The sequence below is a fragment of the Artemia sp. Qi Xiang Cuo genome, chromosome 7 (genome assembly GCF_049724085.1).
Source record: "Artemia sp. Qi Xiang Cuo chromosome 7, ASM4972408v1, whole genome shotgun sequence".
NCBI lineage: Eukaryota > Metazoa > Arthropoda > Branchiopoda > Anostraca > Artemiidae > Artemia > Artemia sp. Qi Xiang Cuo.
This window is the reverse complement of record NC_142800.1, coordinates 71,881,999-71,899,645: the sequence shown is the minus strand read 5'-3', so window position 1 is coordinate 71,899,645 and position 17,647 is coordinate 71,881,999. Positions and strand designations below refer to the sequence as shown.

Here is a 17,647-nt window from a genome sequence, read left to right as displayed (position 1 = left end):
TGTTTAGTATATAACGATATTAATTCCTGGAAATCTCAGCTATTTTGATTTTTCAAGTTACAGTTACAAAAGAGCAATTGCTTAGAACATTTTGTTTTAAGTAAAGCATAAATGATGCTATGACCTTTAAAAGGTTTAGGAAGCAGTAGCCCCACTCATGTTTCTTGTAATTTCTGTTCATTTTAAGTTTGAATGGATTATTCATTTAATTTCTGTTAATTTTAGCATTCTTTTATTCGTCTATAGCAGCTTATGTAATAATAGAATACTAATCGCTCATTTTATGACCGAAAATTTCAGGGTATCAGTTATAGTAGTATATGTCCCTGTAGAACCGACTGACGGAGATACTAGTGACTCAAAGGAATTTTACTTACAGTTACAGGAGCAAATAGACAGGGTCCAAGCTAGAAATATGATGTTTTTACTAGGAGATTTTAACGCGCAAACCCGTAGAAATAGGGATAGATGGTGTCCTAGCCTAGGTGAATTTGGTGAATTCACCTAGAGTTCACCTAGAATTCAAAAGAATACAGTAATGGCTACAGACTTTTGCAATTTTGTAGGTATAACAATCTATTTAGAAACAATACGGTGTTTGGTCATGAAATGACCCATAAGTTAACGTATTCACGTGATGGTAAGACAGCAAACCTTATTTATTATTTTATTGTAAACCCAAGGCCTTACCCAGGATTTTTTTTTGGAGGGGGTTTTATTCAAAGATTTTTTTGCGGAGGGGGGGGGGGTTGCACAAAAAAACCTCAAAAACGAGTACAAATTTTGTTTATATCCATTTTTGTTACGTTTTTACGAGTCAAACAAACATTTCGGGGGGGGGGGCTAAAACCCCCCTACCCCCCCCCCCTCTGGGTACGGCCTTGAGTAAACCTAAGACTGACAGGATCAATACAAGATACTAGGGTATATAGGAGTGCTGCTATTGATGTTAAAAGTAAAGATGGGGGGTTAAACCCCCCAAGCCCCCCCCCTGGGTACGGCCTTGAGTAAACCAAAGACTGACAGGATCAATACAAGATACTAGGGTATATAGGAGTGCTGCTATTGATGTTAAAAGTAAAGATCGCCATCTAGTAGTGTCTAAGGTTAATTTAAAACTGAAATTTCGGAAGGGTAACTACCTCCCGGGAAGTTATGATGTTCGTAGACTCCAGGATGAGAATTTGAGAGAAACTTTCCAGGAGCAGTTTAATAATAAATTTGGGAGTTTAAAATTTTACAATGCGGAATAGGGTTGGAATAATTTTAGAAAAACAATTTGTGAAGTTGATGATGGTGTCTTAGGAAAGAAAGTTAAGACTGCAGCTAGGAATATTAGTGAAAAAACTTTATGTTTAATAGCGAGGAGAACGGGCTTGTACAAGAACTATCTGAGTGATAGCTCATATGAAAACAAAAGGAATTTAAAGAATGTGGAGAAAGCATTAAAATATGAACTAAGGAGGTGTGAAGTGGAGACCATGGATAAGGTTGACAAGGATCTGGAAAATGCATCTAGACGCTGAGGTTAGAAATAATTACTGAAGATTATGAATATCATTTTTGAAAAAGGGGAAGTACCTAACAATTTTAGGAAAACCTTAATTAAAGCACTGTATAAGAAAGGTGATAAGTGTGAGTGTGTTAATTATCGAAGTATTCGTTTGGTCTCTGTAGGTAGCAAATTGCTTAGTAATATGATAATTTTTAGACTGAGAGATGCTGTAGAAAACGTTTTAACAGAAGAACATTCTTGCTGGTTTTGGAAGAGGTAGAGGATGTGTCGACCAAATTGTTATTCTTAGGTTAATAACTGAGAAGTGCCTGAGTTGGCAAACAGCCTTGGACCTCAGTTTTATAGATTATGAGCAAGCGTTCGATTCTGTTGATAGACGAGCTTTAGCAAAGGTCTTATCCTTGTATGGTATACCAGATACCAGACAAATACATTAAAGTGATTAGTGCTATGTACGAGAATAACTCTGCTGCGGTTAAGGTAAGAAATGAGGTTAGCAGCTGGTTTCGTATTAAATCTGGAGTTAAAAAGGGTTGTGTTCTACCCCCCTTTATATGGATCATTTCATTGGATTTTGTCTTAAGAAGCACATGAAAGGCAATAGGAGGCCACTGAATCAAATGAAGAGAAAACACTCTCCTGGACTTAGATTATGCTGATAATTGAAGCATGCTAGATGAAAGTATGAGCAAAATGAATGAACTTTTAGAGGTTTTGCGAGGTTAGGGTCTATAAGACTAGCCCTAATTTAGTCTTAGTTGGAAATAGATGTATAAAATTTGTGCCCAGAGGACTCTAGATAGGAAATTAAATCTTTCACAGGGACTTGTTTTGGAAGAAAAGAGAATTTTGGACCTTTTTCGAGAATTTGAATTTCCTTTGGTTCAAGCGTTCTAGAGGATAGATTAACAACAGCCAGTCCCGGAGTGAATGTTGGAGTATAAGTAGGGCTATTCCTCGAAAATTCATATCGTAGGTTTTCCAATTTTTTAATAAGTCGTTCCCTTAATAAGCGGAAATCATGACTAAACAAATTTCTTTCCAATCTAGCAACCTGACACTCAATCAATGACCCCTCTCATATATGTAGTAATTTCTGATCGTTTTAAATTTTAATGTTACTCTTACTTTCTGTTGAAAATTTTTGTTCTTTTATTTCTGATCATTTTCTTAAAAAATGCTAGGAAATAAGGCTCCCCCTCCATGAAAAAAAAATGCAAAATTCCACATTTTTGTACATAGGAGCTTGGAACAGTAGGGTTCTCTGGTATGCTGAATCTTATGTTGTGATTTTCATTAAGATCATATGATATTTTGGGGTTCCTCCCTCCTTTCAAAAATCGGGCAAATTTTCTCTGGCTCGTAACTTTTGACGGTAACTTTAGATTTGATGAATTTTACACATGTTGAATAAGCTTTAAAATTTAATTCTTTTGATGTATCTATGGTTATCAAGACTCTGTTTCTTAGAGTTTTGGTTACTATTGAACCGCATCACTCCTACTTACAGTTTGTAATAATAAACTGTTTGATCCTTGCTTAGCCTTGTAATATTTTTTTTTCGAGGTTTAATTAAACCTCGCGATTAAGGAAGTTGAAATCGTTTTTTCAGTCTCCGGTATATTTTTTTTAGATTTCTTCCCTCATCGTACAGGCAAGACAGTGTTTTTTTGTGCTTTTTTTAAACTTACACTAATGGCTTCACTTCATATGCATAGATAATTAAAAATTCAGTTCTGAATTACCAGTTCTGATGACTCGGATATTCAGTATTAGACACATTTTTTTGCTGATAGCCTTAAAAAGACAGATATGTTCAAGAGTTAGCAAGGTCATACAAAAAACAGGAGCAATAAAAATACATAAATAAAGCCATCATAAAGAATAGAAAAATAATAAAGAAAAAAGAAGCAAAGCAGTAATCAAATACGGGAGACTTAGATTCTAAACAGTAAAATAAAAAGGAAAGAAAGAAAGTACCTTCGTTCTCTATTTTGAGGATTTTTATTCTGCAAATACTTCTGTCTCTTAAGCCTCTGCCGAACCTTGTATCCTCTATATTGCGCTTGAATTTTTGTTGCTGCAACATTTAGCATATCTTGGTTATCGTTCTTTTCCACATCAGACCAGTCAGAACTATGGTCTGTTTCTTCTTGACTGTCTGTCTCGTCTATTTCAAATTTCTCAATACCTGCATTAAATTTAAATATATCGTCTGAAGTGGGTTTTTCATAGACTGGTGATTCATGAGCTAAAGCAATAAACTCCACTTCTTCTACGGCTTTGACGATACTATCAATCATTTCCGATGCTTCTTTTGTTGCTAGATCTTCGTCTTGAAAACTTTTGTCGTCGCAGATCTCTGATGTGCTTGTCGAGCCCCTATCTTTCCGATTTTCTATCAACAAAATTTCTTCTTTATCCATTATTTGAGGGTCAACATTGATTTCTTTTTGTTTATTCAAGTTGCAAACTTTTCCATCAATCGTTGAGTCTTTGGGAAATCTTACCCCATTAATATCGCGTATAAAGTCACTTATTTCAGAAGCTCGAAGATCTGATTCTGAAAAGTCGGAAGCCAATGAATTAACTGCTAAATCCTCAGCTTTTTCTACTGCATCTATTGCTTGCGCTGGCTCCTTGACGTTGTCCTTTTGAAAATGATTTCCTACAGGGTTATCGAAAACTTTATTTCCAACAGATTCTACTTCGCATTCAGCATGTGGAAATTCATCATTAAGCTTGGATAAATTGTTCAATTCTTCTGCGCTTCCTTGCTCAATATCCTTATTTAAAGAATCAAACGTCAAAAGCTCCGATGCCAGAAATTGAGCTACAATGTCATCTTTAGTCAGAGCTACTGCATCTGTTTCTTGGAATTGTTCCTTAAAATTGACATTTTGACAGATATTTGTAGACATGTGCGTTAAAGACTCAAGATTGTTTACAAGGTCATCAACAGATTTAATTCCAATAGCTTTTACTTCAAGTTCACTGTTTGAATTTTCATCATTAATCTTTTCTAAATGGTCCAAATCTTCTGCTTTTACTTCTGTGCTATCCTTATTTAAAGAGCTACACAAAGCGGTCACTTTTTCTTCCGAGACTTCAGGTGCTATTTGACATAATCCAGTCTTCGTCTGATCTGACTGTCTTGAATTTATTATGCTCTCATTTTCTGTAGCCTTTTCAGATTTTATTATGTTGCTTGTCTCTTCTTGAGGTTTTACATTTCCACTTATAGGGTTCAATATGTCTGTTGGGTAACAAGTTTCAATCATAGGGGGTATTACATCCGGCATTTGTTGATTTTTATACACTTGATTATCCTGGGAGCTTTCTTTAATTTCGAAAACTTTTCTCGTTTCTAAATTCTTCGTAATAAACTCTTCCTCTATGTTTTTCTCTAGCTCTGCAAAATCTTCAAGGGAATTTGATTTAGCAGTAGGTAAAAAGAATTCAGATTCTTTGACATCAGTTGTGCTAAGAGAGAGTCCTTGTAGTGAAACATATGGTAGTACCTGCCCTCGACTCAAATCTGTGCAATCAGGCGCTATAGAAGTCTCATCAATATGCCCTTGTACTTCCGGAAGTTCTATATGGCTTCCTTCGGAAACATCGGAAACAAGTGATATTGCAGGAAAGGTTTCGTCATCTAATAGTTTTTCTTTTAAATAAATCTTATCGTCATTGCAAACTTCTAAAGAATCAGTTGGCATTCTGTCAGCAATGCTTAAGCTGTCATGTTCGAATTCCAGAGAATTCATAAGATAGACTAAAGGAACTTCAAAATTTTCGCTCATTCTGTTTATAGGGTTAACTTCAAGACTATCTAAGAATGTGTTTTCATCTAATTTTTCATCTGCAGTCTCAAGACTATCTGGGGCGAAGCTGTTGGTATCCAATATATTTATATGAAAATCCTCTTTATATTTTCCTTGAGATGAAACTCCAGGCAAGATACTAGTTGTCAAATTTTTAGAAGCTGTCGATTTTGTTCTATTATCTGACTTCACAGTTACTGACATCATTTCATTTTTATTGGTCGAATCATCAATTGTTTCTTCCTTGATGGCTCTTGAAACTTCTTCCAAATCCCTAATATGTATCCTATCCACTGTAGGAAATGATTCACCCGTCTGGTTTTCTAAAGCCCCGTCTTTTGATGCTCCTTTACATACTTCTTCATCAGACTGAGATACGCTAGTAAACAAGTTTTCATTTATAAGCTCTGCTGTTGAAGGTTCGCTGTTGTCTGTATTCATACTTTTTACTACTGGAGAACGCTCGTTAGATGAATTTAAGTTGATCTTTGCACTGATATTTTGGAGGGGTGGGCTTACAACCACACTGGTAGGATCGACAGGACTGTTCTCTGAGTTCGATGACGGAACGCTTCGTAAATTTGAAATGGTCTGGGAAACTGTTGAAAATTCAAATAAATTCCCATGCATATCGTTTTTATTCTGTAGCTCAGCGAATCTTCTTGAATTCTCACTGCAGTCTTTTGTGACAGAAGAGTCTTCTTCTCGGTCAGCATCTTTTATTCTTGCTATCGGAAAATAATCAAGGCTCTCCGAAATTTTCGTCTTTGGTTCAGATTCCTCAAAGTTGTCAATAAGCCCTCTGTGCTCTGGATCCTTCTCGTTTGTTGGTGCTTCCTGTTGTATACTGTCTCCCCGGTCAAAAATATATACCTTTGCCTCCTTCATAGCTTTCTTTAGTTCATTATTTTCCCTTTCTTGTGGCTTTACTCCTATTTTTGCAGATTCACTGAATAGTGTGCCATTACCAAAGTCTCCATTGTTGTGATCTCTTCCGTGATCATCTGGTTTTGGGACAATATTTGGTTGTGGTTCTTTGAAGTCGATGGAATCAACCTTTTCTTCCGTTAATTTGCTTTTTGGGGATAGCGCATAATTACTTTCTATGCTAGGGATTTTTATACCTGATTCATAATTCTCGAAGCCTTTTCTTGCACTAAAATCTTCCGAAGGCTGCTTACTTTCTTCTGCGGAATTATTTTCAGATTTGAACTGCTTGTTGTTGCCACGTTCTTCCATGACTTCATGATGTCTTTCAGGTATTCTATCTATTATCTTCTCTTTATTGTTTGATTCTTCAGAAAGAATCTCAGTTTCTTCGTTTGTTTTGTTCGAAGACTCTGGTTCAGTTTTTGTTTTATTGGTCTTTTCTTTCTTTTCTTCGTCCAAAGAACACGGCAGATCAATTTTTCCTTGGATTCTTTCAGGGAAGTGAACTTCAATCTCATCAGTTTCTTTGAGGGTAATTCTTTTTCCAATATCTCCATTGCTATGTCTGACTTTTGATTCATCCATGTTTAGAACGAAATATTCAGGATTTAATTCAATATTTATTATTGGGTTTTGAATGTCTGCTATATTCTTATTCATCTCATTTACTCCGGTTGTTAAGGGATTTTGTAGTATTGTCTGGGTGAGTAATTCGTTTGCTTCATCATCGTTTTTTTCTTCTCTTACTATTTCTTTGTATGAAATTGCCCTTTCATCCAAGTTTTTTTCACTAGCGGCTTCTTTTTTTAGACTTTCTGTGGATAGTAATTTGTTATGAACGTCTTCTTTGCTGCAAAGTTTTGAATTATCCTTACTATCTAAGTGAAGCAAAAGTTCCCTTTTAAGATCAGGCTCTGGATCTTCACGCATTGATTCTACTTCAATGTTATTGTCAGAACAGCTAGTGTCAGTTGTTTCTACTTTTTTTTCTTGAAATTTTGACATTAGTTCTGTGTCTTTATCATTTACTTGAAATTCACTGTTTTCTTCTCTTAATATTTGTTTTTCCTGAACCTTTGTATTATCACATGTTTTTTCAACGGAAGTTCTAGAGTCTATATTGTGTTCCCGTTCAAAACTGTATTTTTTCGTGATTTCTTTCACACTTCCCTCATTTGCTGGAATGATTGTTTTTCGATCCATTAATCTTTGCTCATCTAAATTGTTGATTTTAACATACATTTTGTCAAAGACAGTGTCCAGATCAATGTTTTTATCTTCATCTCTCCCTTCCCTATCAGTTTCTTCAGTGAATGCTTCTTGTTTTTCTGTTGGCATTTCTGTATCTTTCTCATTCAATTGAGAGCTAGTTTTTCCATTCATTAATATTGCTTCTTTTACATGGTCTATTTTACCACTTGTTTTGTCACTTGCAGTGAAGTTTCCGGGATTTTTAATGTGTTGTAAGGATTTGCCATCTTGATCTCTCCCTACACAAGGATCTTGGTTTCGGGAATCGCATTCACTGCTTTTTGGATTAAATTCTGAAGTAACAAACACAAATTCTTTATTAGGACCAGGGTTTTCTCCTGCGATCAGTAGTTGATCGTTGTTGTTTGTTACAATTGTGCACGCTCTAGTTTTACTATCTGGGACTGCGACATTTTCTAATTCTTCTTTTGATTGTCTATCACTTGATTGTCTTTTAATTTCACTGTTGTCAAGTACCTTTTCTTCTGGACAATCATTCTGTTCCAGGCTTTTTTTGTGGCAATCTTTTTCTGGTTGTGAGCTTTCTTTGCATTCAGACTGATAGACATCTTCTGCACAAATAATATTTTGAGGACCTAAGTTTTCAATATTAGATGAAATCCCATCACCTATGATCTTTGGAACAAATTCAACATCATCCCTAATATCATTTACATTCGTTTTCTTTTCCGTTTCAGAGAAGGTTTCATTTCCCATGATTTCAGCGGCTACACATACTTCTAAAGCATATTTTGTTAGGTCTGGAACTTTTTCATAAGGCATATTTAAATCATGGCTCTCAATAAATGATTCCTGGCTGCAATAATCAGAAATTGAGTCTGTTTTATTGTATTTTTGAATATTTTGGATTTCCAAATCCTCTAATAGTATATCCTCATGTATTTCCTTTTTCTTCAAATCTAGGTTTTTCTTATATTCATTGCTGTTTCTTTCTTCATCTCTTTGGCCGATTTTTGTTTCTCCTTGCCGTAAACACTCGTGATAACTACTATCTTCGGCTTCAGTCTCATTTATCTTCAAAGTTAATTTGCTTTCAAATAATGTGTTGCCTTCGTCTAGCCCCTTAGAATCGCTTGTTTTAATTATTTCAATTGCACTACTATCAAATTTAGTGATTGAATCGTTTTCTTCAAGCTGTCTTCGTGCCATATGTCCACGGAATGAAGCTTGGATTTTAACAGCTGCTTTATTTTCTATTTCATCTTCGCAAAGTGGAGCTTTTACCTCTTCAACGGTTTTTTCATTTTGAGCATTGGTATTATTTAGTAGATTATTTTCTAGTGATTCCTTCCCTATCTTCTGTTCATCAAAATCAGCTTTGACTTTAACAGCTGGTTCATTTTCGAGTACATCATAAGTATTTTTGCCAAGTGGTACTTCAACATCTTTAACAATCTCACCGTCTTTGGCAGCGGAACTGCCTAATAAATCTACAAGCTCCCTCCGTATCTTGTGCCCACGAAAGGCAGCTTGAATTTTAACAGCTGCATCGTTTTTTATCACCTCGTGATCATCTTCGTCAAATGCTAATTTTTCGGTTTCAGCAGTAGTATTGCTAATCAGATCAGCTTCTACCCTCCTTGTCCTGTGCCCACGAAAAGCAGCTTGTATTTTCACAGCTGCTTCAACTTTGCTTGAATAAAAGGTCGGTTCTGGGGAACAAAGTTTGTTTTCCAAGTTTTCTTGTGAAGAACTGTCCTCTGTTTGCAGATCATGGATATTTGTTGGAAGGTCTGTTTTATTAAATTCTTCAAGTTTTTCATCTTTCAATGTCTCTTGCTGTTTTCCACCGAATTGTTGTTTTTCAGTAGAATCGTGGTTCTTCTTCTTTTCATTGTTGCTGTCTTGAGTTTGAAAGTTTTGTGCCTCATCATCAAAACTGCTGGTTTTATCTGTGACAGAACCTTTATGGTCTCTTTCACTTTCCACAGTTGAAAAGAGTCGGCTAGCTTCATCCTCTGCTGGAGCATGATCAGTGTCACTGAGAATGTTGTCTTTTAATGAAGTATTGTCAAAAGATTTAATATCTGCCTCAAAACTTTGTTCGAAGCCTTTATAATTGCGGTGTTTATTCAAAGATTTTAATGCACCGTTATTTTTATCTTTGAGCAATAGCTTTGTCTCACTAGCAATAAAATCAGGCTCTTCATTGCATCGCAAACTTGGTGTCTCTTTTACCAGGCAATCTGTCTTCTCAATGTTTGAATTTGTTTGACCTTCAATGTTATCAAGCATACTGCATGACTCTTGTAAGTCTAAGTTAAGTTCTTCGTCTTCTTCAATATCTAAGTTGTTGGTAGTATTTTCTTTTTTTGAATCGTCTTCCAAGTCACGTCTTGTCAAGTATCCTCTATATGTTGCTTGAATTTTAGTTACTGCTTTGATATAAGTATCATCCTCGTCCAAGGATGAGTAGCCCTGTAGCTTGCGCCATATGTACTCATCCTCGTCCATGTCATCTGCCCTTATTATGATTCTTGGAGTGTCTGTTCCTAGCGGATTTTTTATTTCAATATTTTTATGCAATAGAGAGTGGGAACTTGAACACTGTTCTTTGTATTCGGGTATCAAATCAGATGGAATAATAGTGCTAACCTCATCATCTCCCTTTTGTGGGCCCATTGATTCAAGGGTCTTACCACTGAAATTAATATTGATTTCGACATCAGGAAAGCTCCTATCATTCTCTGTCCCTTCTGTTGTGGTAAGGCTCTCATCGGCAATACTAGGCTGGCCAGACCTGATCTGATCCTCAAGAGGAATGTCTAACAGCTCAGTAGATTTAGGACTTTCATAGGAGCTATAGTTCTGTGACAATTCTGTAATTGTTTCCTGATAGCATGGCTCTTGCCTATCAGTTTTCCCAAGACAACATTGGCTCTCATAAATTTCTGGATTTTCCACCTTTTTGTCAAAGACAATGTGATTTGGTTGTATGATCAAAGAATTTCCATCACTTATCGCTTCATCTGTCACGCTGTTTACAATTTCAGAATAATTAATTGCGCGATCGCAACTCTTTGCACGAATATTAGGTTCCCCTGTATGCGTATTCTTATATTGTAAAGCTTCATGTTTTCTTTCAAGGTGACTAAGGTTTGTGTCTATTGTCTCTGCATCTAAGGGTTCAAGGCTCTGGTCATAATTTATAATTTCTGCACAGCTAATACTAGGCTCTTCTACATACATGCTAATTTCTTCCATTTGCTTGGTTACATTTTTTGGTCCTTTTTCCTTTTGCTCTATTAAATCGATTTCAGAAATATGAAAAATAGGGTCAACGCATTTTGGGTCAGACTCATTAGTAATAGGCAGTTTTGTCTCCCCAATTATAGCTACTTGGTCCAATGCTGAGTCTTTACCTTTAATTTTGATAAACTGACTGCTAAGATCGTTGCGCCTTACGTTTGAGCTACTATAAGTCACTGGTAAATTATGGATGAGTGGATCATCACCGAAGTCTTCACGATAGGAAGAACTTGGCAACATAGATGCTTCTGTAGAGGATGGATGATTTTCACCACTACCTAATGCTGTTAATATGACATTAGCAATTTCATCATCTAAGTCAGTTGAATTTTTAATTATTATTTCTACTTCATTGTCATTTTCATTTTCCGTTTGGTCATCAGGTGGGTTTTTAATGCCATTTGACATGGTATTTTTATCCAACTCGTGACTCTGAATCTCAATTCCCTTATTGTCTAAAATATTGTCTGAATGAGAGTTCTTATTTCTCTCAGTGTTCAGTTTATGACATTTTTGCGAAGCATTAGGAATATTGGAGTTGGTCGAGGCATTAATCTCTGTTGTTAACTCTAGGGGAGAAGCAGAACATGGAACTGATGGCTGATTATCGTCGTGAACTATGTCTTCAGCTTCTTCCAAAGTTTCTCCCATTGCTTCAACACTTTTATGCGTAGAAGCAGCATTAAGAAACTGTGAATCATAGCCAGAAGCTATTTGACGAGATCCTGCTACACTTTGATTATCTACAAATTGTAGTAAATCATCGACTTCTATTGATTTTGGTTCCGGTTTGATTGTTTTTTGTCTCACTGGTTGGTTCCACAGCTCACTAGGAACTGCTCTGGCGTCAGATTTTGGCATAAAATGTCCAGATGATAAGCTTGACGAACAATCCTGAGTGTGTTCAACGTAATTTTCAGATTTTATATTATGCTCCTTCCCAGTGTACGCAAAGTCTTCTTCTGTAGTGGTTATTACTTTTCCTTCAACCTTCTCACTATAGGTCCCCTCATTATTTGCTGTGCTTATTGCTCTTTCCAGAACTGCATAATTTTCTTTGTCAGATGGACCGTTGTTTTCGTTCTTGTCTGAATAATTGTTATGCTCATCAGAAATATCTAGTAATGCACTTTTGATTTCCCGATTCGATTTGAAATGCAACACCTGCTCTTCAGCATTTACTGAAATACTACTACTGTCTTGTCTGTCATCGTATTTGAAACTATGGTTTTCATAGTGCGCAGTGGTTTTTGTTTTATTTTTGACTTTATTATCATGATTTTTGTGTTCATCATGGGTCTCATGCTCAGAATAATTAGAATTAAGTTGGCAAACAATCTTTTCGGCTCTAATCCTTACATTTTCTTTTCCATTTTCAATGTTTATTATTGAGACTTCTGATTTCTTTATAGGCTCATTACTATGGTTAGATATTAAATCACTTGATACGTTTCCAGTTTCAATTACTTGAATATTTTCTTTTTCAACGTTCTCTGATAAGGTCTTATTTGAAAGTAATGGCTGCTTTGGGTCTATTTCTACTTTGAACTGCTGTCTATATTCTTCACATGCATTAGTGAAATCAATTAAACAATTGTTTGTGTAGTCATTCGGCTCTTCATCGCTCTCATCCTGAATAAGCGGGTCAGTGTCGTCTCCTGTTTGTAGACGAGAAAAGTTTCCTTTATCCTCCTTAGGATAATCTTCTGGTTCACTAACCTGATAAGACGATGACTCTGGAATATTCAAATTTGAGAATGAGGCTTCTTCCTTTAGTAAATAATAGCCATTTGTTGAACGCATATTTTCTGGCTCATGGCTGCTGTCTCTTGAGTTGATAATGGGAGATACGGAGCCAGTTGTGCTAAGGTTCTGATTACTTGAAGCCGCAGAAGGTTGAAGTTTTTGTGTATCTTTCTGTAACGGAAAAAATCCAATTCCCACAGCACCAGCAATGGCAGCACCTGTTGCCAACGCTTTTCTTGTTTTGAAGCCTCGATAGGACGCTTGGATCTTTGTAGCAGCTTGCTCATCTTCAGTTGTGAACTAAAAATTAGGGAAAAGGTAAATAAGCCGGAATAAGACAGATAATATCCTATTGTTGAGAATTAACTCCATCTTTTTTAGATGTCATTTTTTGTGTTTGTAAAAAAAAGTGTTTTTAAAATCGTACGAGTAATTCGCTATTCTACATAGAAATATATATATTTTATATTTTGCAAATAATAATAAAAAATGAACCCTAGGGAATCAGGCAGTAGTCACCCAAATATGATATAATGCCCAAATGACATCATTTTGTACATAAGGATGCAGTTTTATCAACAATTATATTTGATTTTAATACAGTGTTCTGTTACTTAATAAAATAATGCAAATATAACAACTTCTTTTCAAATGAGTTCTTATATTGCTGTCTATGGGTACGCTTATTCAGGAGTACGCTAGTAGTGTAAAAGAAAAAAAAGAAGCAAGAAAAAAAGAGAAAATCAGTGACGCCCATGCAAAAACGTGTTTTTCCTCGTTTTTTAGGAGTTGGGGGGGGCGCTGAATTTTCTGAATTGGTTTTCTGCAAGTGAAAATCTAATGATGGGGTCTTAACTTCGATCTTACGCCATTTTGAGGGGTTTCAGGCTATTTTTCGAGTTTTTCATAAATTATTTTCAAGATAACATTTCAATACAAAGACTAACCGAAATAATATATTATTCCTCAGTCAGTTACAAATACAAATTTTTTCTCACTACACAGTTTTTGTCTTAAATGTGTTCTTAAAAGTTGGTTACTATTGGCTGTGGTTCGTTTTTCACTATGTTGCAGCTACCACACCAATCACGATTTTAATATCTGATTAAGGTTATTTTGTTTTTCAACGTTATTTTCAAGACTAAATGAGGTCCTGATGTACAGTATGTAATGTAATACATTGGTAGTGAAGTGGAATAAAAAAGAAAAAAAATTTTTCAAGCGAAACAGTTTGGATAATATTAATTCATAATAAAAAAAAGGTTCTTGTCTGTTAAACGAAATACACTCAAGAATTACGCTCTGTAAGATTTGTTGAATCTGCGATGAACTGGTTTTCTATCTGTATCGACAATTAGCTTTGGCTCATTGAAAAACTAAGATACAAGTATATTTATTAAATATTTAGTTGGTATTCTGGTTATGTTATGTTAAGTATTTAAAATAATGCGTTCTGGGTGGCCTGCTTTCCATAATTCCTCGTTGTAGTTTGAAATATTTTCTTAATAAAGTATTATATTTTCCTCATATTTTGGTATATATCATTAGGAGTAACCATTAAGCAAACAGGTTTTGTCTTAAGGAGCGTAATTCTTGAGTGTGTTTCGTTTAACAGACAAGTACCAAAAAAGGTTATTGCAAAACTTTATGGATTTAAAAACTGTGATGCGGAAATCTTGTATCTCAAAATCAGAGAGTTTGTATAGTTTTTTACAAATTCTTTATCATAAAAGACCTGATCTAAGCCATTCGACTTTCTAGAAAGGGAACTAAGATGGGAAATGAATGAATTCTTAGACTAAGTCAAATCGATGACGACACAGATTTGTAAAAAATTATTTTAAATATTTAGTGAATTTATGGGAACACTAAGGTGTCTTGATTACACTGACCATGCAATATATCTAGAAAAAATACAAAAGAAACACTTCTTTTGACGATAAAATTTGTTTCTAATTCTGGCAAAATTTGCAATTTCGGTTTTCTTTATATTGTATCTACTTAAGTGTCAGAAATGTACAGCTTAGAAAGAGCGGCCTTACTGATCCATCCAAAGAAAAGTGATTAAAAAGAAAACAGATATAAAAAGTAATTAAACTGAAAGAATCTTCACCTTAGAATAAAAGTTTATCAGCTTCCGAACCAATATTCTAATTAGCTATGTTCATCTTTCCCAAATGAATAATCGAGGTAAACTATTACTTTCTAATAATTTGTATACTCTTTATAAAAACTGACTTTCGAAAATGTTTACCACTTCGATATAATACAGCATGTGACAGAAAAAAGATAGAAATTAAAGTATAAAATGGGATAGGTTAACTTAATATGAAACAGATTAGAAATCAAACAAAAGGTTAGTAATGAAAATATGGAAGGAAAACGGAGGTTTACTTTTACATCTTCTGGATCTGTGTTTACTTGGATCTCTTCTCTTTCAATTTCCTCCTTTAGCACCAAATACTGCTGGCTTTCTAAACAGCCATCCTTATAACTAGGCGTGTAAAATGAATTCTGTCGACTATTGTCTTCAAATGAGTCTCTAATTTCGTAATTCGACTCTTCTATTTGAGTTGTGACAACATTTGTAATGCCGATAGGTTTTTTCTTTGTAACGGTAAGGAATACTGGAAGTTGTGGAGGACCATCGGCTGGTGACTCTTCATCAATCGCAGGAAGATCAATATTTGCCTACAAGATTGAAATCTATATTTATTTGAAGTGTCGTATTTCGTTATATTAAGTGCTTTTGTTTATATGCAATTATTTGTGATTACATTATTTACATTTAATAATTAAATTTAAACACTTTGCTCAGGAAACGGTATACATGAGACGGTAATGGGTCAACAAGATCTTTTTTTTTTTTTTTTTTTTTTGGTGAATATGCACATTCTTCAGTATTCTGTATTTCATCTACCTCATATCGCCGTGCCAGCCTTTGCCGTACCAGGCAAAAAATGTTCAAATAAGAATAAGAAGTAAGTGCTAAATAAGAAGTTATCAAGTGCCTGAGATACAAAGATTGGTTAATTTTCTATATAACTAATTGAAACAGCAGTAAATACCATCATAACCCGCACATCCGAACTGCAATAAAATAAACTAGATGTTTTGTGCTTGAAGGGTGGAGGGCCAAAAAGTTCTTGGACTGTGGAGAGCCAAAAAGTTCTTTTTTTAAAGAAGGCAAAACGAGTAAAAATCCTCCTTATGGTGTCTAACAGCATCGAATCTCCATCATTTTTTTCCTGCACAATTAATATTGTTCAAAATATCACCCTTTGGCTGTCCACGGAAAGTTTATAAATAAGAGATTTGGTAATTATTAATTGAACAAAACACACTCATCAATTATGCTCATGTTAGATCTGAGAAAACTGGTTTCTCAGATCTAAATCTAAACTGCACATTAGGAGTAGAACCCTATCATGAGGTCCGATTGCTCACCCCTGCTGCCATCTACAATTTAGTTTAATGCTGACGGGGCTCCTAATATGGGCATAGAGTCCCTAGGGAGAACACGTGGTTAATGAGGTCAATGACCTCTTTTTTCCAAGGGTGTTGTTGTTTTTGGCCAAGTGCCCGCTAGGGGAGAATGTTATGAGTTTCCAGAAATAGGAAACAGTATTTGTTGTTGTAAGTGTATGTTCGAGGCAAATTTTATGATCCAGAAATAGGAAACAGTATTTGTTGTTGTTGTTGTAAGTGTATGCTCGAGGTAAATGTTATGAGTTTCTAGGAATAGGAAACAGTTAGATCACGTGTTTCCTTCTTAGCCAATCATAGGACTGGTTACATATTAGTGGCGGAGGATTGCAGAGAATATAAGGAAAGGATTTTTGCTATAGTTTTATTAGTCTGTGAATAGAATTCAAAGGAGTGAGAAGAACAGTTTGACTGTACTCATTTGGATATATATTTGTGACGGCGATGAGTGGAATGTTTACCCTCTTAGAAGTTGATAGTGGAGTTGATGGTAATAATAAAAGAGCACCAAACATTGCGGTGGAAATCACGAAATGGTAGCGGCTTTGTCTGGAATGGGATGCAGTATATGCAAGATATGTGATATCCTTGAGCAAATTTAAAATGGAGGATCAATTATGTTTCGCCGCAAAAGTTGATATAGCACATGTGAATAGACTTCAATGTGCTTTAAGTGCATTAGTGAAACATATCGAAGACAATAAACTCTATCGCTAATTGTACATGCTTTTCTGGTTAGGACTAACGAATTTGGGGCAGTCTAGAGTCAGCAGTCACAGTGAAATGATTGAATAATGAATAAATTTGAGAAAGAAAGAATTAAACAAAATCTAGTGTTTATGGAAAAACATTTGATTTTGGATGGTGATTTTCTCTAGTTATCTCTTCAACGCAGGATATTCTCTCAGGGAACACTTGACAATATAATGAAAACTGATTCTCCCCCATTTGACTATTGTATGAAACTTCTAAAATGTGATTCAAATTCTTATACTCAATTTATTGATATATTAATTGGAACAAAGCAGAATCATATTGTGGATACACATTTGCCAATTGATTCAATATAGATGGCTCAACCATTCGAAAGAGGTAACGTCGCAGAGTTACTCCTCTCCCCATTCCCCCCAGTGAATTTATCGTGTAAGGACGTTTAGTTCTGTTTTGGCTGTGAGAAAGTTGATATTAGAAACCAAAAATGTTCTATATAAGTCCATTATGAATGTATACTCTTGGCAGTCGGACTCAATATGAGAATTGTACAATTATTGCTGACTATAGTGAAAAGTACAAATTATGTAATCCTTGTAAATTACATAGAGGCTTTGCAGTAAAAATTAAAGGATGTAATTCATGTCTTGAAGAGATTTGTGACTCTCACCCTAGAGGGCACCTGTGCTCCAATTGTCACCATGATAAATGTGATCAGTGGGAGAATACTTACCCTGCTATGATTGGGAAGAATCCTAAACGTGATTTTAGTTTATTTCTACGAGATTGGTATCGTCGTGGATTTAAATTATTCTGGGAAGAGGAATCTGGTCTACGATTCAACTGTTGGGGTAACAAGACAATTTGGTTTCTACGTCATCGCTGTGACGACACTGCCTACTATGACTATAAA

General features: G+C 35.2%; 1 protein-coding gene across 1 annotated transcript in view; it reads right to left on the bottom strand.

Moving 5' to 3' along the window:
* Positions 1-17,647, bottom strand: part of LOC148950657 (uncharacterized) — a 37,149-nt gene that overhangs the window by 19,198 nt on the left and 304 nt on the right. Inside the window, exons 2-3 of the mRNA XM_089091914.1 lie at positions 14,932-15,228; positions 3,497-12,837 (exon numbers count right to left, since the gene is read on the bottom strand). Of these exons, the coding sequence (XP_088948040.1) occupies positions 3,497-12,837; positions 14,932-15,228 (9,638 nt within the window). The remainder of the gene's footprint in view (positions 1-3,496; positions 12,838-14,931; positions 15,229-17,647) is intronic.